Source organism: Oncorhynchus nerka, linkage group LG27, assembly GCF_034236695.1.
Source record: "Oncorhynchus nerka isolate Pitt River linkage group LG27, Oner_Uvic_2.0, whole genome shotgun sequence".
Taxonomy (NCBI): domain Eukaryota; kingdom Metazoa; phylum Chordata; class Actinopteri; order Salmoniformes; family Salmonidae; genus Oncorhynchus; species Oncorhynchus nerka.
Genome location: NC_088422.1, coordinates 68968234 through 68994250, shown reverse-complemented (window position 1 = coordinate 68994250; position 26017 = coordinate 68968234). Strand labels below are relative to the sequence as shown.

General features: G+C 41.6%; 1 protein-coding gene across 1 annotated transcript; it reads left to right on the top strand.

Moving 5' to 3' along the window:
- LOC115112211 (basic helix-loop-helix ARNT-like protein 1) lies at positions 1-25993 on the top strand. Its single transcript, XM_065011924.1, has 19 exons — positions 1-93; positions 12847-12930; positions 16721-16789; positions 16976-17120; positions 17492-17512; positions 18814-18876; positions 19028-19185; positions 19336-19415; positions 19530-19622; positions 20060-20177; positions 20608-20757; positions 20937-21183; positions 23729-23835; positions 24081-24231; positions 24654-24730; positions 24902-25010; positions 25194-25287; positions 25481-25574; positions 25676-25993. The coding sequence occupies exons 3-19, from the start codon at positions 16777-16779 to the stop codon at positions 25831-25833; spliced, it is 1878 nt and encodes a 625-aa protein (XP_064867996.1). The 5' UTR covers positions 1-93; positions 12847-12930; positions 16721-16776; the 3' UTR covers positions 25834-25993.
- The last annotated feature ends 24 nt before the right edge of the window (positions 25994-26017 follow it).

The following is a 26017-nucleotide window of genomic DNA, read 5'->3' as shown; positions in this document are numbered from 1 at the left end:
GATCATCACAGGAGGAAGAAAGTAGGTCAGTGTATTCCTCCTGCCTATTGTCGTTCCAATCCGCCTCAGTACACATGTGCTGTCTTTCCACACGTAAGTCACATACTTTGTTATATATTATGCAAAAGGACTATATCATGTTTCCTTTATTCAACATTGTGAATTTGGTATACTGTGTGCATTTCTTTGCTCGTATTATGGTTTCAATTGGCTGTCTAAAGCCATTCCCGAGGAGGTGCAGTCATCGGTTTACAGTGCAACTTTTAAAGGCACACAGTGGCATGTAATGCCGGGGAAAAAAATGCGATTTGTAGGTGTCTAACCTAATTTACAAATCTGGAATGACCGTATGTCATTTTATTTGATTGGGAGGCTATTTTTTTCTATTTGTACATTGCGTGATTTGCCTGAACTTCCCTACCACGGCTCGGATTAAACGAGGTCATAGCTGTGTTGCATAAAACATCTAGTGACGGGCGGTTGATTACCTGTTACAATCATTTGCCTTTTATAGGCCTGTATAGTCATCCTTTAATTAACAGCAACAATGTTTCTCCTCTATATGAGCAATGCAATGCGGATGTTGGGCTGATATTGATACAATGTAATGAAAACATACTGCACTGGATTCTGTTCTGTTTCAGAAAATATCAAATCAATGTGACAGTCACTGATAGATTTCTTGCCGTTTGTAACCGATTATGTTTCATTATTTACCGTTGTCAATAGGCCTATATGCTCGACACATCCTAGTGCAGAATAGTCTAATAATAGCCGAGTATTTCTTCCAAGCTCCAATGTTAGTGAAAACAAATACTATTTTGTTATAATTTGAGCAAATCCCTCTGCTCATAAAAGTACACCATTAATTGCAGACTGCTGTAAAAAAGAAAAACGATATAAAATCGATATAAGTTGGGCAAGCTATTTATAAAAAGAGTCTCAATATGCTGTCTATTCCTGACGAATAAATGGCTACAGTACACCATGTCCAGGGAATGCACATTCCAATGCTCACTTTTAGGACATTACTCTTCATGCTATTCTTAAAATATGAAACAGCTATTCCTGAAAAAGTCAACAAGTGTATCAGTAATGTGACAGTAATGACATAGCTGATGCTACAGGTTTTTAATTTGACATAATATGCCATGAAGGTAAATAGAGGTCATTGGGGTCAGAGAAAATTCAATTGTGATTGCGTTGTCTTTACTAACTCCTTGATGGACAGTAGTAGGCTATAAGACAGGTCTTGTTTTTGTTTTAGGAAATATTTACCTGTCAGTACTGCATATTAACACAGGAAAAGTGGATTCTATTGGCTACTTAATCAAATGTTGGTAATCATCCTTTACTTTAGCGAGTTGCAACATGTTGCATTATGTGTGGTGCTTGGTTGTTTCCACTGGAGCTGTGCAACTCGCAGTAGCTTTTATGCTGGCTACCCAAAATTACACACTCCTTGATTTTTCACTTCTATTCTGAAGTCTCTTGGTCTTTCTTTCTTCATGTTGCCCTCATCCCCAAAGCCAATTTTAGGTTTCATGGGGGGGATTGAAAAGCAAACAAGGCATCGAATTTGAACACACTCCTACAGTGTATATGACCATAACCTGACCATATCTGCCTGCCCTGCCAGTATGATGCTCCTCTCAGTGTTTTCACTGAGGTTTCTCTGAGCCTACAGTAGCTCTCAAAGAACATGCTAAGAAATTCAAGTCAGTCAGGAATATTGTACAACATGCTTGAAGCCAACAGCAAATTTGCAGAAAGAGCAGGATATGCCGAGGGAGAAGAAAGGATAAATCTGACTTTGAATTTCTATACAATGGAGTCCAAAGACCTTGTATGATGTGGACTACTTGAGGTCAAGGTTCCTCAACTGGTGGCCCACAGGGTTTTTTATTTGGCCCCCCAAGTTTTCTAAGCATAAAAACATTTCTCCTTTCTTCTCCCTTGGCATATCCTGCTCTTTCTGCAAATTTGCTGTTGAGCCATCCTGCCTTGATGACAGCTTTGCACACTCTTGGCATTATCTCAACCGTCTTCATGAGATAGTCACCTGGAATGCATTCAATTAACAGGCGTGCCTTGTTAAAAGTGAATTTGTGGAATTTCTTTCCTTCTTAATGCGTTTGTGCCAATCAGTTGTGTTGTGACAACGTAGGGTTGGTATACAGAAGATAGCCCTATTTGGTAAAAGACCAAGTCCATGTTATGGCAAGAACAGCTCAAATAAGCAAAGTGAAACGACAGTCCATCATTACTTTAAGATATGAATGTCAGTCAATCCAGAAAATTTCAAGAACTTTGAAAGTTTCTTCAAGTGCAGTCGCAAAAACCATCATGCGCTATGATGAAACTGGCTCTCATGAGGACCGCCACAGGAAAAAGGAAGACCCAGAGTTACCTCTGCTGCAGAGGATAAGTTCATTAGTTAACTGCATCTCAGATTGAAGCCCAAATAAATGCTTCACAGAGTTCAAGTACCAGACACATCACAACTTCAACTTTTCAGAAGAAAATGGCCTTCATGATCGATTTGCTACAAAGAAACCACCACTAAAGGACACCAATAAAAAGAAGATACTTGCTTGGGCCAAATATACCTTACACACCTCAAGGCTGTGTAAGGGCTATTTGACCAAGAATGAGAGTAATGGAGTGCTGCATCAGATGACTTGGCCTCCACAATCACCCGTCCTCAACCCAATTGAGATGGTTTGGGATGAGTTGGACCGCAGAGTGCAGGAAAAGCAGCTAACAAGTGCTCACCATATGTATGAACTCCTTCAAGACTGTTGGAAAAGCATTCCTCATGAAGCTGGTTGAGAGAATGCAAAGAGTGTGCAAAGCTGTAATCAAGGCAAAGGGTGTCTACTTTGAAGAATCTAAATATAAAATATATTTTGATGTGTTTTGCACTTTTTTGGTTACTACAGTTGAAGTCGGAAGTTTACATACACTTAGGTTGGAGTCATTAAAACCACTCCACAAATTTCTTGTTTAAGTAACTATAGTTTTGGCAAGTCGGTTAGTGCATCTACTTTGTGCGTGACACAGGTAATTTTTCCACAATTGTTTACAGACAGATTCTTTCATTTGTAATTCACAGTATCACAATTCCTGTGGGTCAGAAGTTTACATACGCTAAGTTGACTGTGCCTTTAAGCCTTTAAACAGCTTGGAAAATTTCAGAAAATTATGTCATGGCTTTAGAATCTTCTGAAAGGCTAATTGACCACATTTTTTTGTCAATTGGAGGTGTTCCTGTGGATGTATTTCAAGGCCTATTTTCAAACTCAGTGTCTCTTTGCTTGACATCATGGGAAAACCAAAAGAAATCAGCCAAGACCTCAGAAATAAAACTGTAGACCTCCACAAGTCTGGTTCATCCTTGGGAGCAATTTCCAAATGCCTGAAGGTACCACATTCATCTGTACAAACAATAGTACGCAAGTATAAACACCATGGGACCACTCAGCCGCCATACCGCTCAGGAAGGAGGCACGTTCTGTCTACTAGAGATTAATGTACTTTGGTGAGAAAAGTGCAAATCAATCCCAGAACAACGGCAAAGGACCTTGTGAAAATGCTGGAGGAAACCGGTACAAAGGTATTGATTAAAAAAAACAGAAATATAATAATCACTAACCTTTGATGATCTTCATCAGATGACACTCATAGGACTTCATGTTACACAATTCATGTATGTTTTGTTCGATAAAGTTCATATTTATATTCAAAAATCTCAGTTTACATTGACGCGTTATGTTCAGTAGTTCCAAAACATCTGGTGATTTTGCAGAGAGCCACATCAATTTACAGAAATACTCATAATAAACATTGATAAAAGATACAACTGTTATGCATGGAATTTTAGATCCACTTCTCCTTAATGCAACTGTGTCAGATTTTTAAAAAACTTTACTGAAAACAGACAACAAAACAAGACATACAGATACCCGCCATGTTGTGGAGTCAACAGAAGTCAGAAATAGCATTATAAATATTCACTTACCTTTGATGATTTTCATCAGAATGCATTCCCAGGAATCCCAGTTCCACAATAAATGTTTGTTTTGTTGGATTAAAGTCCATCATTTATGTCCAAATAGCTCCTTTTGTTAGCGCGTTTGGTAAACAAATCCAAACTCACAAGGCGCAGGCAAGTCCAGGCGAAAGTTCAGACGAAAAGTTTAAAAAGTTATATTAGAGTTCGTAGAAACATGTCAAACGATGTATAGAATCAATCTTTAGGATGTTTTTATCATACATCTTCAATGATTTTCCAACCGGAGAATTCCTTTGTCTTCAGAAATGCAATGGAACGCAAGCTAACTCTCACATGAATGCACGTGACCAGCTCATGCCACTCTGCCAGACCACTGACTCATTTAGCTCCCATTCCCCCCCTCCTTCACAGTAGAAGCATCAAACAAGGTTCTAAAGACTGTTGGCATCTAGTGGAAGCCGTAGGAGGTGCAATATGACCCCGTAGACACTGTATACTGTATAGATAGGCAATGAGTTGAAAAACTACAAACCTCAGATTTCCCACTTCCTGGTTGGATTTTTTTCTCAGGTTTTTGCCTGCCATATGAGTTATGTCATACTCACAGACATCATTCAAACAGTTTTAGAAAACTACTAATAATATGCATATATTAGCAACTGGGCCTGAGTAGCAGGCAGTTTACTCTGGGCCCCGTATTCATCCAAGCTACTCAATACTGCCCCCAGACATAAGAAGTTATGGACAACAAAGTCAAGGTATTGGAGTGGCCATCACAAAGCCCTGACCTCAATCCTATAGAAGATTTGTGGGCAGAACTGAAAAAGTGTGTGCGAGCATGGAGGCCTACAAACCTGAATAAGTTACACCGGCTTTGTCAGGAGGAATGGACCAAAATTCACCCAACTTATTGTGGGAAGCTTGTGGAAGACTACCCAAAATGTTTGACCCAAGTTAAACAATTTAAAGGCAATGCTACCAAATACTAATTGAGTGTATGTGAACTTCTGACCCACTGGGTGTCACGCCCTGACCGTAGAGAGCTTTATATGTCTCTATTTTGGTTTGGTCAGGGTGTGATTTGGGTGGGCAATCTATGTTCCTTGTTCTATGATTTGTATTTCTGTGTGTTTGGCCGGGTGTGGTTCTCAATCAGAGGCAGCTGTCTATCGTTGTCTCTGATTGAGAACCATACATAGGTAGCTTTTTTCCCCACATGTATTTGTGGGTAGTGGTCCATGTATAGTTGCCTGTGAGCACTACGTTGGCTGCACGATTTTGGTTGATGGTCTGTTGGCAACAGCTTATAATAAAGAAGTATGTACACTCCCCATGCTGCACCTTGGTCCACTGTTTCCACCTTAGACAATCGTGACACTGGGAATGTGATGAAAGAAAAAGATGCTGAAATAAATCATTCTCTCTACTATTATTCTGACATTTCACATTCTTAAAATAAAGTGGTGGTGATCCTAACTGACCTATCACAGGGAAGTTTTACTAGGATTAAATGTCAGGAATTGTGAAAAACTGAGTTTAAATGTATTTGGCTAAGGTGTATGTACATGATTCCATATGTGTTATTTCATAGTTTTGATGTCTTCACTATTCTTCTACAATGGAGAAAATAATAAAAATAAAGAAAAACCCTTGAATGAGTAAGTGTGTCCAAACCTTTGACTGGTACTGTGTGTGTATATATATATATATATGTATATATATATGTGTGTACTTATGAAAAGAAACATCCTCTCACTGTCAACTGCGTTTATTTTCAGCAAGCTTATGTGTAAATATTTGTATGAACATAACACGGAACCCAAACCGCCATCGTACGCCATTGTGCATACATTTATTTTGTTCCCCCACACCAAACGTGATCACAACACGCAAGTTAAAATTTCAAAAGAAACTCTGAACCAATAATATTAATTTGGGGATAGGCATTAACTAGTTAGCTTGCACTTGCTAGCTAATTTGTCGTATTTAGCTAGCTTGCTGTTGCTAGCTCATTTGTCCTGGGATATAAACATTGAGTTGTTATTTTACCTTTATTTTACCTTTTATTTTATCTTCACTGGCCATGGCAGAACACTGACATTCCTGTCTTGCAGGAAATCACGCACAGAACGAGCAGTATGGCTGGTGGCATTGTCATGCTGGAGGGTCATGTCAGGATGAGCCTGCAGGAAGGGTACCACATGAGGGAGGAGGATGTCTTCCCAGTAACGCACAGCATTGAGATTGCCTGCAATGACAACAAGCTCAGTCCGATGATGCTGTGACACACCGCCCCAGACAATGACGGACCCTCCACCTCCAAATTGATCCCGCTCTAGAGTACAGGCCTCGGTGTAATGCTCATTACTTCTGCGATAAATGCAAATCCGACCATCTCCCCTGGTGAGACAAAACCGTGACTTGTCAGTGAAGAGCACTTTTTGCCAGTCCTGTCTGGTCCAGCAACGGTGGGTTTGTGCCCATAGGCGACGTTGTTGCCGGTGATGTCTGGTGAGGACCTGCCTTACAACAGGCCTACAATCCCTCAGTCCAAATCAAATCCCATTTATTTATATAGCCCTTCGTACATCAGCTGATATCTCAAAGTGCTGTACAGAAACCCAGCCTAAAACCCCAAACAGCAAGCAATGCAGGTGTAGAAGCACGGTGGCTAGGAAAAACTCCCTAGAAAGGCCAAAACCTAGGAAGAAACCTAGAGAGGCCAGTCCTCTTCTGGCTGTGCCGGGTGGAGATTATAACAGAACATGGCCAAGATGTTCAAATGTTCATAAATGACCAGCATGGTCGAATAATAATAAGGCAGAACAGTTGAAACTGGAGCAGCAGCACGGCCAGGTGGACTGGGGACAGCAAGGAGTCATCATGTCAGGTAGTCCTGGGGCATGGTCCTAGGGCTCAGGTCCCCCGAGAGAGAGAAAGAAAGAGAAGGAGAGAATTAGAGAACGCACACTTAGATTCACACAGGACACCGAATAGGACAGGAGAAGTACTCCAGATATAACAAACTGACCCTAGCCCCCGACACATAAATTACTGCAGCATAAATACTGGAGGCTGAGACAGGAGGGGTCAGGAGACACTGTGGCCCCATCCGAGGACACCCCCGGACAGGGCCAAACAGGAAGGATATAACCCCACCCACTTTGCCAAAGCACAGCCCCCACACCACTAGAGGGATATCTTCAACCACCAACTTACCATCCTGAGACAAGGCTGAGTATAGCCCACAAAGATCTCCGCCATGGCACAACCCAAGGGGGGCAACCCAGACAGGATGACCACATCAGTGAATCAACCCACTCAGGTGACGCACCCCTTCCAGGGACGGCATGAGAGAGCCCCAGCAAGCCAGTGACTCAGCCCCTGTAATAGGGTTAGAGGCAGAGAATCCCAGTGGAAAGAGGGGAACCGGCCAGGCAGAGACAGCAAGGGCGGTTCGTTGCTCCAGAGCCTTTCCGTTCACTTTCCCACTCCTGGGCCAGACTACACTCAATCATATGACCCACTGAAGAGATGAGTCTTCAGTAAAGACTTAAAGGTTGAGACCGAGTCTGCGTCTCTGACATGGGTAGGCAGACCGTTCCATAAAAATGGAGCTCTATAGGAGAAAACCCTGCCTCCAGCTGTTTGCTTAGAAATTCTAGGGACAATTAGGAGGCCTGCGTCTTTTGACCGTAGCGTACGTGTAGGTATGTACGGCAGGACCAAATCAGAGAGATAGGTAGGAGCAAGCCCATGTAATGCTTTGTAGGTTAGCAGTAAAACCTTGAAATCAGCCCTTGCTTTGACAGGAAGCCAGTGTAGAGAGGCTAGCACTGGAGTAATATGATCAAATTTTTTGGTTCTAGTCAGGATTCTAGCAGCCGTATTTAGCACTAACTGAAGTTTATTTAGTGCTTTATCCGGGTAGCCGGAAAGTAGAGCATTGCAGTAGTCTAACCTAGAAGTGACAAAAGCATGGATTAATTTTTCTGTATCATTTTTGGACAGAAAGTTTCTGATGTTACGTAGATGGAAAAAAGCTGTCCTTGAAATGGTCTTGATATGTTCTTCAAAAGAGAGATCAGGGTCCAGAGTAACGCCGAGGTCCTTCACAGTTTTATTTGAGACGACTGTACAACCATTAAGATTAATTGTCAGATTCAACAGAAGATCTCTTTGTTTCTTGGGACCTAGAACAAGCATCTGTTTTGTCCGAGTTTAAAAGTAGAACATTTGCAGCCATCCACTTCCTTATGTCTGAAACACATGCTTCTAGCAAGGGCAATTTTGGGGCTTCACCATGTTTCATTGAAATGTACAGCTGTGTGTCATCCGCATAGCAGTGAAAGTTAACATTATGTTTTCGAATAACATCCCCAAGAGGTAAAATATATAGTGAAAACAATAGTGGTCCTAAAACGGAACCTTGAGGAACACCGAAATTTACAGTTGATTTGTCAGAGGACAAACCATTCACAGAGACAAACTGATATCTTTCCGACAGATAAGATCTATACCAGGCCAGAACTTGTCCGTGTAGACCAATTTGGGTTTCCAATCTCTCCATAAGAATGTGGTGATCGATGGTATCAAAAGCAGCACTAAGATCTAGGAGCACGAGGACAGATGCAGAGCCTCGGTCCGATGCCATTAAAATGTAATTTACCACCTTCACAAGTGCCGTCTCAGTGCTATGATGGGGTCTAAAACCAGACTGAAGCATTTCGTATACATTGTTTGTCTTCAGGAAGGTAGTGAGTTGCTGCGCAACAGCCTTTTCTAACATTTTTGAGAGGAATGGAAGATTCGATATAGGCCGATAGTTTTTTATATTTTCTGGGTCAAGGTTTGGCTTTTTCAAGAGAGGCTTTATTACTGCCACTTTTAGTGAGTTTGGTACACATCCGGTGGATAGAGAGCCGTTTATTATGTTCAACATAGGAGGGCCAAGCACAGGAAGCAGCTCTTTCAGTAGTTTAGTTGGAATAGGGTCCAGTATGCAGCTTGAAGGTTTAGAGGCCATGATTATTTTCATCATTGTGTCAAGAGATATAGTACTAAAACACTTGAGCGTCTCTCTTGATCCTAGGTCCTGGGTGAGTTGTGCAGACTCAGGACAACTGAGCTTTGAAGGAATACGCAGATTTAAAGAGGAGTCCGTAATTTGCTTTCTAATAATCATAATATTTTCCTCAAAAAAGTTCATGAATTTATCACTGCTAAAGTGAAAGCCATCCTCTCTTGGGGAATGCTGCTTTTTAGTTAGCTTTGCGACAGTATCAAAAAGGAATTTTGGATTGTTCTTATTTTCCTCAATTAAGTTAGAAAAATAGGATGATCGAGCAGCAGTAAGGGCTCTTCGGTACTGCACGGTACCGTCTTTCCAAGCTAGTCGGAAGACTTCCAGTTTGGTGTGGCGCCATTTCCGTTCCAATTTTCTGGAAGCTTGCTTCAGAGCTCGGGTATTTTCTCTGTACCAGGGAGCTAGTTTCTTATGATACATGTTTTTAGTTTTTAGGGGTGCAACTGCATCTAGGGTATTGCGCAAGGTTAAATTGAGTTCCTCAGTTAGGTGGTTAACTGATTTTTGTCCTCTGGCGTCCTTGGGTAGACAGAGGGAATCTGGAAGGACATCAAGGAATCTTTGTGTTGTCTGTGAATTTATAGCACGACTTTTGATGTTCCTTGGTTGGGGTCTGAGCAGATTATTTGTTGCAATTGCAAACGTAATAAAATGGTGGTCCGATAGTCCAGGATTATGAGGAAAAACATTAAGATCCACAACATTTATTCCATGGGACAAAACTAGGTCCAGCGTATGACTGTGACAGTGAGTGGGTCCAGAGACATGTTGGACAAAACCCACTGAGTCGATGATGGCTCCGAAAGCCTTTTGGAGTGGGTCTGTGGACTTTTCCATGTGAATATTAAAGTCACCAAAGATTAGAATATTATCTGCTATGACTACAAGGTCCGATAGGAATTCAGGGAACTCAGTGAGGAACGCTGTATATGGCCCAGGAGGCCTGTAAACAGTATCTATAAAAAGTGATTGAGTAGGCTGCATAGCTTTCATGACTAGAAGCTCAAAAGACGAAAACTTTTTTTTTTTTTTGTAAATTGAAATTTGCTATCGTAAATGTTAGCAACACGCCTTTGTGGGATGCACGGGGGATATGGTCACTAGTGTAGCCAGGAGGTGAGGCCTCATTTAACACAGTAAATTCATCAGGCTTAAGCCATGTTTCTGTCAAGCCAATCACATCAAGATTATGATCAGTGATTAGTTCATTGACTATAATTTCCTTTGAAGTAAGGGATCTAACATTAAGTAGCCCTATTTTGAGATATGAGGTATCATGATCTCTTTCAATAATGACAGGAATGGAGGTGGTCTTTATCCTAGTGAGATTGCTAAGGTGAACACCGCCATGTTTAGTTTTGCCCAACCTAGGTCGAGGCACAGACACGGTCTCAATGGTGATAGCTGAGCTGACCGGTTGAAAGTTTCTGTCGGCTGAATGAGCGACACCGGTTGAGCGTTCCTACAGCATTTCCTTCCAGAAACCGTGAGAAAGTTGTCCGGCTGCGGGGACTGTGCCAGGGGATTTATACTACTATCTGTACTTACTGGTGGCACAGACGCTGTTTCATCCTTTCCTACACTGAAATTACCCTTGCCTAACGATTGCGTCTGAAGCTGGGCTTGTAGCACAGCTATCCTCGCCGTAAGGCGAGTACAGCGACTGCAATTAGAAGGCATCATGTTAATGTTACTACTTAGCTTCGGCTGTTGGAGGTCCTGACGAATCGTGTCCAGATAAAGCGTCCGGAGTGAAAAAGTTGAGGAAAAAAATAAAATATATATAAACTGTAATTAAAAAGTAAAAACTGTAAAGTTGTCAGGTAGCAAAATAGGTTGGCAACAAAACACACAGCAACTCGAAAACAAGTCTGCAGCCTCTCTCAGCCTATTGCGGACAGTCTGAGCACTGATGGAGGGATTGTGTGTTCCTGGTGTAACTCGGGCTGTTGTTGTTGCCATCCTGTACCTGTCCCGCAGGTGTTCGGATGTACCGATCCTGTGCAGGTGTTGTTACACGTGGTCTGCCACTGCGTCCGTCCTGTCTTCCTGTAGCGCTGTCTTAGGCGTCTCACAGTGCAGACATAGCAATTTATTGCCCTGGCCACATCTGCAGTCCTCATGCCTCCTTGCAGCATGCCTAAGGCACATTCACGCAGATGAACAGGGACCATGGGCATCTTTCTTTTGGTGTTTTTCAGAGTCAGTAGAAAGGCCTCTTTAGTGTCCTAAGTTTTCATAATGGTGACCTTAATTGTCTACCGTCTGTAAGCTGTTAGTGTCTTAACGGCCGTTCCACAGGTGCATGTTCATGAATTGTTTATGGTTCATTGAACAAGCCTGGGAAACAGTGTTTAAACCCTACAATGAAGATCTGTGAAGTTATTTGGATTTTTTACAATATTCATTACATGCTGTAAAAACACAAGGAAACCATCTCCAAGTGATTTGAATTTAGGAAATCTGTTCCCAAGTATTCCCATGCATAATAGAGAAAGATGTGCTCATATACAAATGTAAGCAGTTTGATATGATTACGTTTATGTCAAATATTATATCTGTTTGGGCTACTTGCAGTGAGATTTGCATTCTACAAATTATTTGTAGCCTAACTATGCCACCCGACCAGCCGCTCAAGAAAAAAATCTGCCCGCGCTGAATCTATTTGATGATCCCTGCTTTAGGTGTTAGAGTAAGGCTCATGTCACTTTACCCACCTAACCCAATAATTTGAAGCAATAGGTTTTCTCAACCAATAATAGAGTAATAATACAGAAATAATAATTCACAAAGTCAAAGGATGACACAAGCGTAGTAGGCTAGGTAGAGCAAAAGCTGCCACCTAAGCCTAGAGCTGACCGGTCAGAAATGTGTTGTTACGCTATTGTGAATGGTTGTCCAGCTGTCTCCTTTGCCCTTTCCCTTAGGCACGCACAATACTTGTTCATCTCTGTTGCGGATTTTAAAAAAAATGTTTTACCCAAAATGGTCTAATTTTCTTTGTGTGTGTGTTTTGTCCATTCTGCTGACATGCTTGATATTTTCCTCTGGAGTTGTTTATGAGAGTAGCGGAGTGCAGCTATAGGTGTAAACATTCCAAATCAAAAGAAGGCATTGCTGTTATCCTTGTACTCCAATGATGATATGAGCAGGAAGGTTAAAAGTCGAAACAGAAAGTTGTTCTGTTTATGGTGCGGAGAAGTGTGCATGTGTCTCACTGACCTATAAATAAGGGGTGTGTGTGTGGAGCCATAAGAGCACATGCTAAAAGGATTGAGAAGTGGTCTCTTTTGTATACATCTCCCCATAGAGCCATGATAGTCTGGGAAACATAAACATATATAGGCCTAGCTGTTATGCTCCTAATTACAGGAATCACATCAGGGACTGGGCTGTCTGTTGTCCATAGTATACTGTGTGGCGTTCGAAATGTTGTACTTTGTGGAGAACTACTGCAGTATGATTAGTCTTATAGGCATGAGATTTAGCTTGGCAGTGATTGCGATCCCATTGCTAATACTATCCTGTTGGGGCTTGGCATAGAGGAGAATCTGTAGCCATCTCCTCTACTCACACTATCTCCAGATCACCTCCCATCTGTCGCCCATCTGAGCTTTCTGAACAAGCCACTTAATCAGAGCACCACTCGCTCTTACATCATAGGCCTAGATGAGTCGCCACTCCCAGCTGGCCAGTGTGTTTTACGCTGTGACCTGACCTCTTGTCCTATCTGATCCCTCTCCAGGTACTGTGCTGGTCGGTGCATCTGTTAGAAAAAGCCCAGCTCTGACATAAGGAGGCCAGTCCACTTCCTGCACCACCCATCCAGGTATGTGGACGCACATGGTTCTGTGTGATTTCATAAGAATTGACAGCCACTCTGAAATGAGTTCACGACCTTCGTTTGAAGTGAATCACCATTGACATTTGTGACGCACAGCTTCTTGCTGTTTCACTTCAAAATGACCACATGAGCAGTTGGCGGGGAGAACAGTTAGGGATGAAGTAAGTTATGAGCACAGTCAGTCAGTCAGTCATACATAAGCACAGTCATGTGTGAGGGTAGTTTTCTCACAGCTTTCTGTGTTTCATCAATATTGTTATCTTGCATCTTATTAACTTGAACTGGAGTCTTATTTCTGCTTTTTTTAAACATGTCTTCTAACCATCTATTCCACCAAAGCGTTAACGTCTCCTGTCTATCTTTCTAGACTGGCTCTTAGAATGCTCTGTTCTGAGTATAGGAGCCTACTGAGAAACGGACAGCTTGACTTACATAGCGAACATAGGCCATGTCATTACAGGAGCCAAGCCTGAGTTTTCCAGGACGGCACACAATAGAAGGGAATTACAGACAGCCTTACAGCGCTATGATGATGCTGCTGAGTGCACAGAACACTCTGTTTCATCTGAACGTGACAGAACGATGGGATCACGTCAGGGGAGTAGCTTAAATAGGAATGCAACAGTGACATAGCATTAAGAACATTATGAAAGGGTGAAGTTCTTGCACGGCAGACAGTATCATAGTGCTGTGTAAGCTAACCATGGGTATCCAGCTGAGCTGACTCACTATGTTCACCCTGACCCTGTTACTGCTTCCTGGTTCTGCTTCTTCCCTGCTTCTTCTCATCTGATCAAGGTTTTTGTTTCCGCACAGCTTAAACATAAACCTTTTTGACTCTTCGATACCACAGAGGTCATGTGCATTAAAACATTAGAAATGATCAGAATCTACCTTAGTGATCTTCTAGTGTTGTAACATGGATGGTGTTGAGTGTTACTGAATATGTGAATGCCATGGAGATGGTAAAATGATACAAAAGTATTTTCATTAGACTGATGAGCAGTGGAGTGGTGGCGTGAGGAGAGGTGTGACCTGCATGCTATCAGTGGGTTATGTGTAGTGGGAAAAGTTCCCTAATTGGCAACCATTCAAGAGGTTCCTGCACCATTGTATCCGGGAAACCAGAGATTTGTCACAACTAGCTGAGCTGACTTTAACGCAGGGTTTCCTTTTTTAGTCAGTACGAGTGAGAGATTTTGTGTTTGAGTATACACTGAGCATACCAAACATTATGAACACCTTCCTAATATTGAGATGCACCCCCCCCCCCTTTTTCCCCCAGAACAGCCTCAGTTTGTTAGGGCATGGACTCTACAAGGTGTCGAAAGCGTTCCACCGGGATGCTGGCCTGTGTTGACTCCACCTACTGGCACCTACTACCATACCCCTTTCAAAGGCACTTACATTTTCTGTCTTGCCCATTCACCCTTTGAATGGCAGTGTCTCAATTGTCTCAAGGCTTAAAAATCCTTCTTTAACCTGTCCCCTTCATCTACACTGATTTGAAGTGGAATTAACAAGTGACAATCAATCATAGCTTTCACCTGGTAAGTTAATGTCATGGAAAGAGCAGGTGTTCTTAATGTTTTGTACACTCAGTGTAGGTCTTTTAGCCTTCCTTTGGCTTAGGTGACAAAATGAACATTTACAAAAAAGGCTTATTCTCAGGAGTACTGTTTTATTCAGCTTACAAAAAACATGTAAAAGAAAATCATTGATGATGAATGGTATAGCAAGTCCTCTTTGCCCGGTGGATTACATGGTCAGCTCGGATGTCTGTTGTGACATATACCAGAGTGAAGGGTCAGGTTGTAGTGTAGTTGTCTATGGTGACGGTGACAATAACAAAGTTCCTTGCTGCAGGCAAGAAATTATGGGGTGTAATTATGGTGTGGTTCGATGTAATTAAACTCTGAAACTGTCACATCAAACGGATAGGGAAAAAGAGCTGGGGAAAAATAGGCCAGTGGAGAATCTAATTACAGTGAAAAGACTTTCAGGCACAGTGGAGCAGAGCATTAGTTCTGGTCTGATTACAGGAGCAGGACAGGCCTCAGTGACCTGAGGTAGCTGTGCTTTTTAAGGTATTTTTGTGCAACCTGGTCTGGGAGCATTTCGTAATTATTCTGTATGTAATCCCGAGACACTCCATTTAGTATGAAATGTTAAGTTTCATATGGTATGTATTCATTTATGAATGTCCATTACTCATTTGTATGATATGTTACGAATGACAATTTTGTATTATATTTTACAAATTTGCGAGATGTACAATATGTTACGAATTTGCAAAACAACAATACAATATTGTAATGAAACAGCAGGGAGCAGGACTCGAACTCTCGACCTTCTAGTCCTGACGCGCTATCAACTTTGCCGCAAAAGCATGCTCGTGCGGCAGAGTCAATTTCCGCGCTTATAAACCCAGGGTCGTTACACTATGTTACGAATTTGCAAAACGCATGATATGTTACTTATTCTAGCAAGGTGGCTAACTTTAGCTAGGCTAGGTGTTCGGGTTAAAGTTAGGGTTACATTTAGGAGATAGGTTAAATGGTTAGGGTTAGCTAACATACTAACTAGTTGCAAAGTAGTTAAAACAGTAGTAAGTAGTTGAAAATTAGCTTATTAGCTAAAATTGACCGTGATGAGATTCGAACTCGCAGCCATTGGGTTGCTAGATGTTCGCGATATACTTTTGTTTTTACCTTAAGTAACCATCTGTCTTATGTATCCATACCAAACGTAACATATCATACTAATTTGAGTGTGCCGGATTACATTTACTGTAACCCTGAAAGTGCTAGTAGCATTGTTAATAGGTTATTTACAAAGCCTAGGAAACATGCAATCTGTGAGGGTAGGGCTAGGTGATATGACCAAAATAGTCAATTTCTTTTAACGGTATGGCGGTATTTGATAGTATTTTATTGTTCTGAATAATAAAGGTTGAAAATAGGTTTTATAAGTAGTGGATGACCATAGGATGGCAAAAAATATCTATATTTTAATTGGTTTAAATGGACTTTCTCATCTATCGAGGCAAATTGACCAGGATTACAATGTTTTGTAATTTGAGGACGTTGCGTGGGAAACTACCAGGAGCGCTAAATGATGGGTTAGCAGAGGAGACTAATTTAATCTATCTAAGTGAGGTTAGGAAAAGGCCATATTAAATATTATAAAAGGCCATACTGGTTGGATTATATAAACAGTGATCAATGCAGATATGGGTTCTTTAGGAAATGTGACCCCTCCTGACAATCTGTCTTCCTCTGTAACATTGGCATTGTTTTATCCGAATTAGCCTTTATATTAAGGACTAATCTCACTAAATCATGTCTCTGACTGACACCTATAGGTTTATGTAACATATGCTGCATTATGTTATGAACACTATTCCAAAGCATCCGTTTTTAGTAATCCAAGGTTTTCATTGACAACAAAATAAATTCTATCATTCTTCTTGTTCATTTTAGCTGGAGGTCAAGTGAATGATGCTTCTCAAAGATTCTCTTGATTGTTGCCTAAGGGAGAGAGAGAGAGGCTTGAGACTGCTATAGCTTTCACCTTATGTAAGACCATAGAGAAATCAATCGGTCCTCTTACATCCCCTTTACCGAATGGACCATCTACGGTATACATCGACACCACGTTCAGGTCATACGGCAGCTGCTCAGGTTCAGAGGGCTTTGTTATATGATGCTGCTGTGGTTTCCTCATGCCTTGTATATAAAGAGGATGTCTGACTCTTCACTGACTTGCCTTTCAGATCTGGGTCACTGCTGGAAAGAAACTGAGTGAGATGTTTTGAGGATAACTGGCCTTATGAATATTTGTGGTGAGTTTCACACCATCTTTAAAACAGCCACAGTTTATTTCACTTTGTGATCAATTGTCTTTGTCTAGGAATTGAGATTTGAACATCTTGTGTTCTTTCATTGAAGTCGCTTTCACGTCAACTGACCTTTTTGTTGTGTCTTATGGATAATAATAAGTGCTGAAATCAGTGTGTTTTTCTCTATAGATGATCTAATGGCAGACCAAAGAATGGACATTTCCTCCACGATGAACGAGTTCATGTCTCCCGGCTCCACTGATCTAATCAGCTCGATCGGCACACCCGGCATGGACTACACACGCAAGAGAAAAAGCAGCACCACAGACTACCAGTAAGCCTGACATGAAAACTGTTGATAGACTTTGTCCTACTTGCCACCTGAAGATAGTACATGTGCCAATCATCTTTATTATATTAATGCCACGTTAGTTCTGGTTTAGTGAGATCACATTTTTCTGTTTGTCATTTATGCCATTTTCTGACAGATGTGTATGTTTGCATGGCAGCTTTTTGATTAACTAGATGGAAATATTTTCTTACTGTGTGTCAAAGGTTTCCACTTAAAGTTGACAAGATAACTACCTACCTAGAAATGAACAACCAATTAGGAACAAATGGTAGCATAACCTTGATTTAGATTAGATCAGAATAATCAGTATACTTAATTTGAATTGTAATATACAAACTTCCTTGCTTTCACAGAATTGATGGATTTTCTTTTGAGTAAGTATCAAATCAAATTATGAATGTTAAAGTACATTGTAGTAAAGGAGCCAATCCCGTGTCTGATTAGTTGGCCCTGTGTGATCCTTGTTTGGTCAGGATTGGCTTCTTCTTTGATCAAACTATACAAACTGTTCTAGCATTTACCCCTAGAATTAGAGGTTAGACACTAATGTATTCCTCATCCCTAATTTAGGTCAATCAAAAGGAATGCGCTATGGTGATCAGTACCCTGAGAGTGACTGGTCAGTTAGTATGTACACTATGGATCGCTGTGAATATGGGAGAGCCAGTCATGCTATAGTGTAGATTTGAATAGCTAGAATTAGGATAAACATCAAAGCATGAAGGGGTGCTGCAGTAACAATCTTGAAGCACCAAGACTGTATTACAGTTGTGTTAAAAAACGTATTTGCTGGTATTTAGTTTGATCGGGGTTTAATTTAATAGAGAGGGCACCCTGATTTGATGTATGATGGATGGTACATTATATTGTTGTCTGTAGCTCATTCACTAAAGGCACAGATTTGTTTTTACCTCACTTAGTGAGACTTAAGACAACAACTCTCGTGTGAATACCTTTGGGTCAATTTTGTAGAGCCAATCATATTTGAAATAACCTTTATTTGAGGCTGTTGAATGCTATTATAGTATGGAGTTGACAAGTCTTGAAGTGGCACAGGATATGTGCCACCATTCTAGGGGTGGCAGGTAGCCTAGTGGTTAGAGTGTTGATAGATCAAATCCCTAAGCTGACACAGTAAAAATCTGTTGTTTTGCCCCTGAACAAGGCAGTTAACCCACTGTTCCTAGGCAGCCATTGTAAATAAGAATTTGTTCTTAACTGACTTGCCTAGTTAAATAAAGGTTAAATAAAAAATGTCATGGCTTAATTTCTTGTTTGTGAAAGGACAGTAAGGCTGAGTGGGATGACAGAGTAGGAGTTCAGCTGTGAACAATATCAGAGGCACAAGGTATTTCACCTGAATCTACACTAAGAAAGGTCTCAAAGAAACCAGGTTCATAATTTTGTAGGAACATTTCTAATAACTATTCATATAGATTCTACCAAAGATGGTAAGAAAAGATTTGAATGGCTTGCATTAGTAATGTTGATGTTTCATGTCAAGTAAAGGCTCTCCGTGTTTTTTTAATTATACAAATTTCAAACGACTTCTCACTTTAGTAATTTGCTTTATTCATAATTACATTGCATACTGTAACATCATTATTTAATATTTGTTGTAAAATAATTGTTTTACTATATTTCTTTGTACTAATGTTATTGCTCCTCCTCAAAGGGATAGCATGGACACAGACAATGATAGACTTGGTGATCATCAAGGCCGGATTAAAAATGCCAGGTAACCAAATGTTTCTATCTCCCATAGGATGACATAAAAATCGATGGAATAAAAATGAGAGATTAGTCATGTTTCTGTAAATACAGGCAGACTATGGATGTGTTGATTAGTTTGTCTGTGTTAAATGCTCTTTGTATTGTTTGGATGGTAGAGAGGCTCACAGTCAGATTGAGAAGAGACGCAGGGACAAGATGAACAGCTTCATAGACGAGCTGGCCGCACTAGTGCCTACATGCAACGCTATGTCCCGTAAACTGGACAAACTAACAGTCCTGCGCATGGCTGTCCAGCACATGAAGACCTTAAGAGGTGAGACGAGAAGGATTTTAATAGGACTGCTGCCAGAACAGTACAGTGATGACAACCACCACCATGCAGCTGATCAATAAAGTACATCAGAGAAATACAAATGACATATTGATTCATTTGTCTTACATATTAGCCTTTTCTGACTCACAGGTGCCGCTAACCCCTACACTGAAGCTAACTACAAACCAGCCTTCCTGTCAGACGATGAACTGAAGCACTTAATACTGAGGGTGGGTGTCCTTACCTCCATAGACTGTATGGTGTCCTCAGAGTGCATTTCACAATAATTATGCATGTGTGACTCAGTATTTCTCTTTCTCTCTCTCGTCTCTCCCTCTCCACAGGCATCTGATGGTTTTCTGTTTGTTGTTGGCTGCGATCGAGGGAAGATACTGTTTGTTTCCGAGTCAGTCTACAAAATCCTAAACTACAGCCAAGTACGTCCTTTCCAATATGTTGCAGTTTTTTTCCATTAAATGGTGATACTCTAGTCATTTTTACCCTCATAAGCTACCCTGATGACATGAATATAACATTTATTCATTCGTTTTGATGATTGTAGACCCCCTGTAACCTGGTATTACTTTACAGACGTTTACATTTTAGAGACATTTACTTTACAGATGTTTACATTTTGGTCATTTAGCAGACAGTCTAATCCAGAGTCTTAAGATGAATGCACTAAGACAACTACATATCAGTCAGTACATTTTTCCACAATAAAGTAGCTATCAGCAGTCTGTGCTAGTCAGAAAAAGTCAAGTACAAGTGCTAGTTCACAAAAGGCAAGGGTGTTAGTTATTTTGTATTTTTTTATGGGCCTCATTTATGTAACGTGGTCTTATCTTACGGCACTCTCTCCCTCTCTGTGCAGAATGACCTGATTGGTCAGAGCCTGTTTGATTACCTGCATCCTAAAGACATTGCCAAAGTCAAGGAGCAGCTGTCCTCGTCGGACACGGCGCCACGGGAGCGCCTCATCGATTCCAAAAGTAATGCACCCTGGCCTCTAGTTACCAGCCTTTCTCTAAGTGCCCAGGGGGTGGAGAACAAGGAAATCAGGGACACCGTGTCTGATAGAGTAGAAAAGCAGACTGTAATCATCAGCCTGCTGTCCCCTACTTAGCTAGCACAGTGACACTCAATGTATCCCCCTGTACTGTGTGTTCCTCATTATTTAAATGTACGAAGCTAAATGTAGGGTAGTGCTATTTTTATATCAAGACACGCCGGGTTTAGGGTAAATATAAACAGTCAAACCATTTATGTAAATTCAGCAATTTTTTTGTAATAGCAAAAATATATGTATTGTAGCTTTATTTGCCAGAGTACGACTTGATACAGTATATATTTATAAAGGATCATGATACTGTTCCTGTCGTTGCAGCATAGGTTAAATGCTATTTTGTGTCTTGTCCTCAGCTGGCCTCCCAGTAAAGACAGACATCACCCCCGGCCCATCCAGACTTTGCTCTGGAGCCAGGCGATCCTTCTTCTGCAGGATGAAGTGCAATCGGCCCCTCATCAAAATGGAGGACAAGGACTTTCCTTCCACCTGCTCCAAGAAGAAAGGTACTTTAGCCTCCTGTATTTTCCTTACGTAACTTGCTCAAGGGTGTTTCTTAATCTCCTGTGATTAATTTTAGTTAACAGTTCATTTGGTTTCATACCAATGTACTACTTACTCATTGATGTCAGTGATAGCTCCAGAGTAGAGCTAGTTGATGATGATCCAACCACTGTATCCGCAGCTGACCGTAAGAGCTTCTGCACAATACACAGTACTGGCTACCTGAAGAGCTGGCCACCCACCAAGATGGGTCTAGATGATGACAATGAACCAGACAATGAGGGCTGCAACCTCAGTTGCCTGGTGGCCATTGGACAGCTGCATCCCCACATTGTCCCTCAGCCAATGAACAATGAGATCCGTGTCAAACCCACTGAGTATGTCTCGCGCCATGCCATCGACGGGAAGTTTGTCTTTGTTGATCAGAGGTGAGAGATGTTTTATGGCATGCATGCAGACATACAAACATGTAGCAAAGGATGTGCCAGTTGGCCCCTGCACGGTGATGTTCTGATACCTGGCTGGACCTCGTGGGCAGTCCAGAGCTGGATTTACTGCAGAGTGACAGCTTATGTGTGAGTGAGGTTTTTGTCAATGTCCAAATATAGCATCAGCAAAATATTCCAGATGGAGGTGTAATGGAGGCCGAGAGGGCAGACAGGATTCAGAGTAGATATATTGACAACAAATACTCCACTGCCCCCTGACAAAACAATCCCATAACCTCGCCACGTCACTAATACTGTTTGGTACACTGGGAATTTCTAGATAATGTCACAGGGTGCTATGTGATTGTAATGGGCAATATGGACAAAATATCATATCACAATAGTATTATTTTAAACTGTATTTGACAGTATTTTGTTTTTGAATAATAAAAGTTCTAAATGTTTTCTGAGTAATAACCCTAGGGTGGCAATGCATAAATTATAAGTGATTTCAAATGGGCTTTATCCCTTTTTACTGTTCAATCCAAACAAAAGTGATTTTCAGCATTTATCCATTTCTGCTTTTCCTGCACTTGTATTATCATTTCCACACTGTGCCACGCAGCATGATATCTAAGCCTAGCTAATTGAACCATTGAAATCATGGAAATATAATGATTATTCTAATTCTATAGTTGGTATATAGTGGGCAGCACCTTGGATACATTGTTGTTTGACATGACAACAGTGAGGAATTATCGATAGGGTGAGAACCAAAGTTTTCATCACTGTTTCCAGGTGACTCTAATTAGGTGTTACATGACATGTTTTCATGCTTCATGTAGCTAGCTAGCCAACACATTCTTTACCATCCCACTGCTACTGTTCTAGATGACTGTTGGGAATATACTAGTAGACAAGGCAGTGGTTTTGGTTGGGCATTTGGAAAGCTTGCTGATTAGTGGTTTGAGTGAGTTGGAGGTTGGCTCTTCTGTGGTGATAGGGGATGTTTCTCCATGGTTTCTCCCATAGCCTGTTGTTGATCTAAACTTGGTAGAAAAAAGGAATGATTGGTCAGAAGTCAAGGATATGGGGAAACTGGTTCACAATTACATTAGTATAAGTTTTTATGCATTTTTACCGCTTTTCACAGGTGGATCCAAGGACCCTGCTCCTGTGCGCCCACCCAGATAGTGGGCGCACAGGAGCAGGCATTTACATTCCTGAATTTAATGTGCAGATATGTAGATGACTACATATACTCAGTTTAACAGTTGGCGTACAACCTGTCAGAATTATAGTATGCTCAGATTTCCTGTCTGTATATCATCTGGCAAATGTAAAATGAGTGACCTACTATTGGAGGTATTAATGTTATTATGGAGAATTGAGAGACTGGTTGTAGTAGTTCAACTCCGGTGTGGAAGGGAATGAAATTGTAGACCAGTTAGCCAAAAGAGTTGGAGAGGGAAAGATTGAAGTGTAAGGCCATTGAGGTTGGACTGGGTTTGGAAGGGATTTTGGGGACGGGGGAGGGTCTATTAGAATTTAGTAGGGCTTTTTTATATTTTCTCAGAAGTACTGAGTTAGGTAGGAGGATTTAGAAATGTGGAGCTAATGTTGTAAACCGTGATTGACCACACATTCCAGCATAGTAGGTGAGGGCATGCACCTGTAACGTTTGTTTGCGGACTGCCATTATATCATAGAAGAAGCAACATATTCATGCTTTGCCTATTCCTCTGATAAGATACCGTTGCACAACATGATTTTCTTGGCTTACACCGGCACAAGTACCAGGCAGTGTTAGCTAACTAGATACGTTTGCTCTGACTCTTAGTACATTTAGCTAGCTAGCCAGCTAACTATCGATAATCATTAACAGCTAACTAGATACGTTTGCTCTGACTCTTATTACATTTAGCTAGCTAGCCAGCTAAATTATCGATAATCATTAACGGCTAACACAAATTATTTGAGCAACACCTTGCTAAGAAAAGACCAACTAGCAAACAGTAGTTTGCAGACAGTAAGATACACAAACGAATAGAGTAATTATAGAACGCTCGTGGAAAGTAGCATGTCACCACCAACACTGACTTTGCGGAGTGAACGGCAAGAAAGTTCTTGTGACTCTATGGTCGAGCAATTGCTCTCTTCTTGAGTGACGGGGCAGGGCTTGATGTGGTTAGCAGCACGACTCAAGAAGCAAACGGAGTAAACTATAAAAACAGACATTACACCCGCCAGAGTTGCGTATTACATTTAACAAACCAAACATTGAAATACCGTTATAGAAGTTAAAGTAAAAACTGAAACCGGTCGGTACATCAATACCGGTAGATAGTCAAATAGGGTATACCTCCCTGCCCTGCATTGTCATGGCATTGATTATGATCAAACATGCAAAGCAGGGAGGAGAATATTATTTTATTTGTATACAATAAAAAAAGTTGTGGTCTAGACTTAACCTTAAAAATGTCCTAAATACCACTGGCCTGCATTGATAGTCAGGACTTGTGCTTAATACTGTTCTCTTTTGTAGGGCCACTGCCATTTTGGCTTATCTACCCCAAGAGTTGCTGGGTACATCGTTTTATGAATACTTTCATCAAGATGACATAGGGCACCTTGCGGAATGTCATAGACAAGGTATGTATCAGATTGAACAAGGACACCAATATAACACCAAAGAGCAAAGTTTTAGACTCAGCGATACATCCCTGAGTCTCAGGCCTTACGTGAATAATTTTGTAATGTCTGGTCATTTTGTCATATAAAATGTATTGCGCTAAGCTTGTCACATAGCAGGCTACCATTTGGCATGTCACAGAGGCCAAGTGTGCAGATATCATTCCTTATTGAGCTCACCCCCTGGCTGCCACCTCTGTTCTCAGTGCTCCAGATGAGGGAGAAGATCAATACAAACTGCTACAAGTTCAAAATAAAAGACGGCTCCTTTATCACGCTGAGGAGTCGCTGGTTCAGTTTTATGAACCCTTGGACCAAAGAGGTGGAGTACATTGTCTCCACCAACACTGTCGTCTGGTAAGTAGCTACACACATCTGTTTCTGCTGGGACTTTCTTCCACAGTCCTCATTTAACTAGTCAATGCATAATATTACACTGTATTCATTATATTAGGGTCATATCCTAATAAAGTTGTATAATGAATGTAAGATTTCAAACAGCTGATTACATTTACAATGCCTACTGTGTCAAAGTTGTTTTATCACCACCACTATTGTTTCAACATGAAATCAATGTCCAACTCATATAGCTGTCTGGCTTGCCTCAGAAAACAAAGGATGTATTATTGGAACTCTTGCATATTTATTACTGTGTCTTTCTAGAGCTGTTGGGCTATCTATGCAATAGATGTTAATAAGCTGCCCAATGAGGTGTGAAGTCACGAGCATGCTCAGTGATGACGCTCACTCTCTCTTCTCTCTCCCTTTCTCTGTCTCAGTGTGCCTGAAGGATCTGATGGCATCTATCCTCAGCTCGCCGCCTCCCCCCAGAGCATGGATAGTGTACTCACAGACGGTAAGCCTGCCCTCCTGCTGTGCTCTCACACAGCAGTTCACCCGCTTGGATGAAGCGTGACTGTACTTTGATGAGTTGACATACATTTTCTTTGTGCCTGGCATGACTGTGACTAAGTAACTGTTTGATTTTTCCGAAATGTGACTGAGCTTTTGCGTTTGTTGGTTGCAGGAACCGGCAAGCGGGCCCTTCAGACCGTGCCTGGCATCCCCGGCGGCACAAGGGCAGGGGCGGGAAAGATCGGCCGGATAATCGCAGAAGAGGTGATGGAGATCCAGAGGTGAGAGGAACCATGTGGATTGTGTTATGATTGTCTTGTCAAACATAAATTGGCATGTCTGTATGGTCATAACCATACCATGGTCATCGACCCCCAGTGCATAATGAAAATGTCTGTGTGTGACTGAAACTGTATGGGGCTGTGTCCTGCTGTTTTAACCCTGTGTTTTATTTACTCTTCCAGGATAAGAGGCTCCTCGCCCTCCAGCTGTGGCTCCAGTCCTCATAACTTCACCAGCACTCCACCCCCAGACATGTCATCCCCAGGGGGAAAGAAGGTAAGAGCTCCGACCTGTCCTTCCCATTCTCTTCCACTTCAACCCCTCCCAACTGGGAGGAAGTCTGCTAATCACTCCACTGCTCATCCATGTGAAGTCAGTAATGAGCACATCTGGTGGATATTTTTAGTGTCTGTTGGTGGCTCATACTTCAGGATGCAATGGTGATTCCTGAATGTCAATTCTCTCACAGATACAGAACAGTGGAACCCTAGAACATCCCTCAGCAGGGCTGATACCGGGACCAGACTCCGTAGGCTATCCGTACTCCAATAACTCCAATCTAAGTATGCATTTTCCCCCGCTATGAAATCTAATCTTGATTACAGTTAATGAAACTATCCACATAAAATCTTAGATATTTAACCCTTGTCCTTACCCTGTTTAGGCGATAACTCTCACATTGGCATTGACATCATGGATGAGCCAGGCTCCAGCAGCCCGAGTAATGACGAGGCAGCCATGGCTGTGATCATGAGCCTTCTGGAGGCAGACGCAGGGTTGGGAGGCCCAGTGGACTTCAGTGACCTGCCCTGGCCACTGTGAGGACTGGCAGGCTTAGGCAAGGCCTCCTAAATGGGCTGAACATGGTAGAGTAAGGGCTGGGTGTTACAGTATTCACATTGTGTCAGTTTGTGACCAGTACAAGAGAGCCATATCAACAGGGCTAATGTGACTGTAGCCTCACAGTAAGGCTGAATGCAGGCGGGCCCTGAAAAGGAAGGAATAC

Coding starts and splice junctions, on each gene's coding strand:
- LOC115112211 (XM_065011924.1), top strand. Junction 23,836..24,080: donor TGCGGAATGTCATAGACAAG/GTATGTATCAGA, acceptor CTCTGTTCTCAG/TGCTCCAGATGAGGGAGAAG. Junction 25,011..25,193: donor GAGGTGATGGAGATCCAGAG/GTGAGAGGAACC, acceptor TTACTCTTCCAG/GATAAGAGGCTCCTCGCCCT.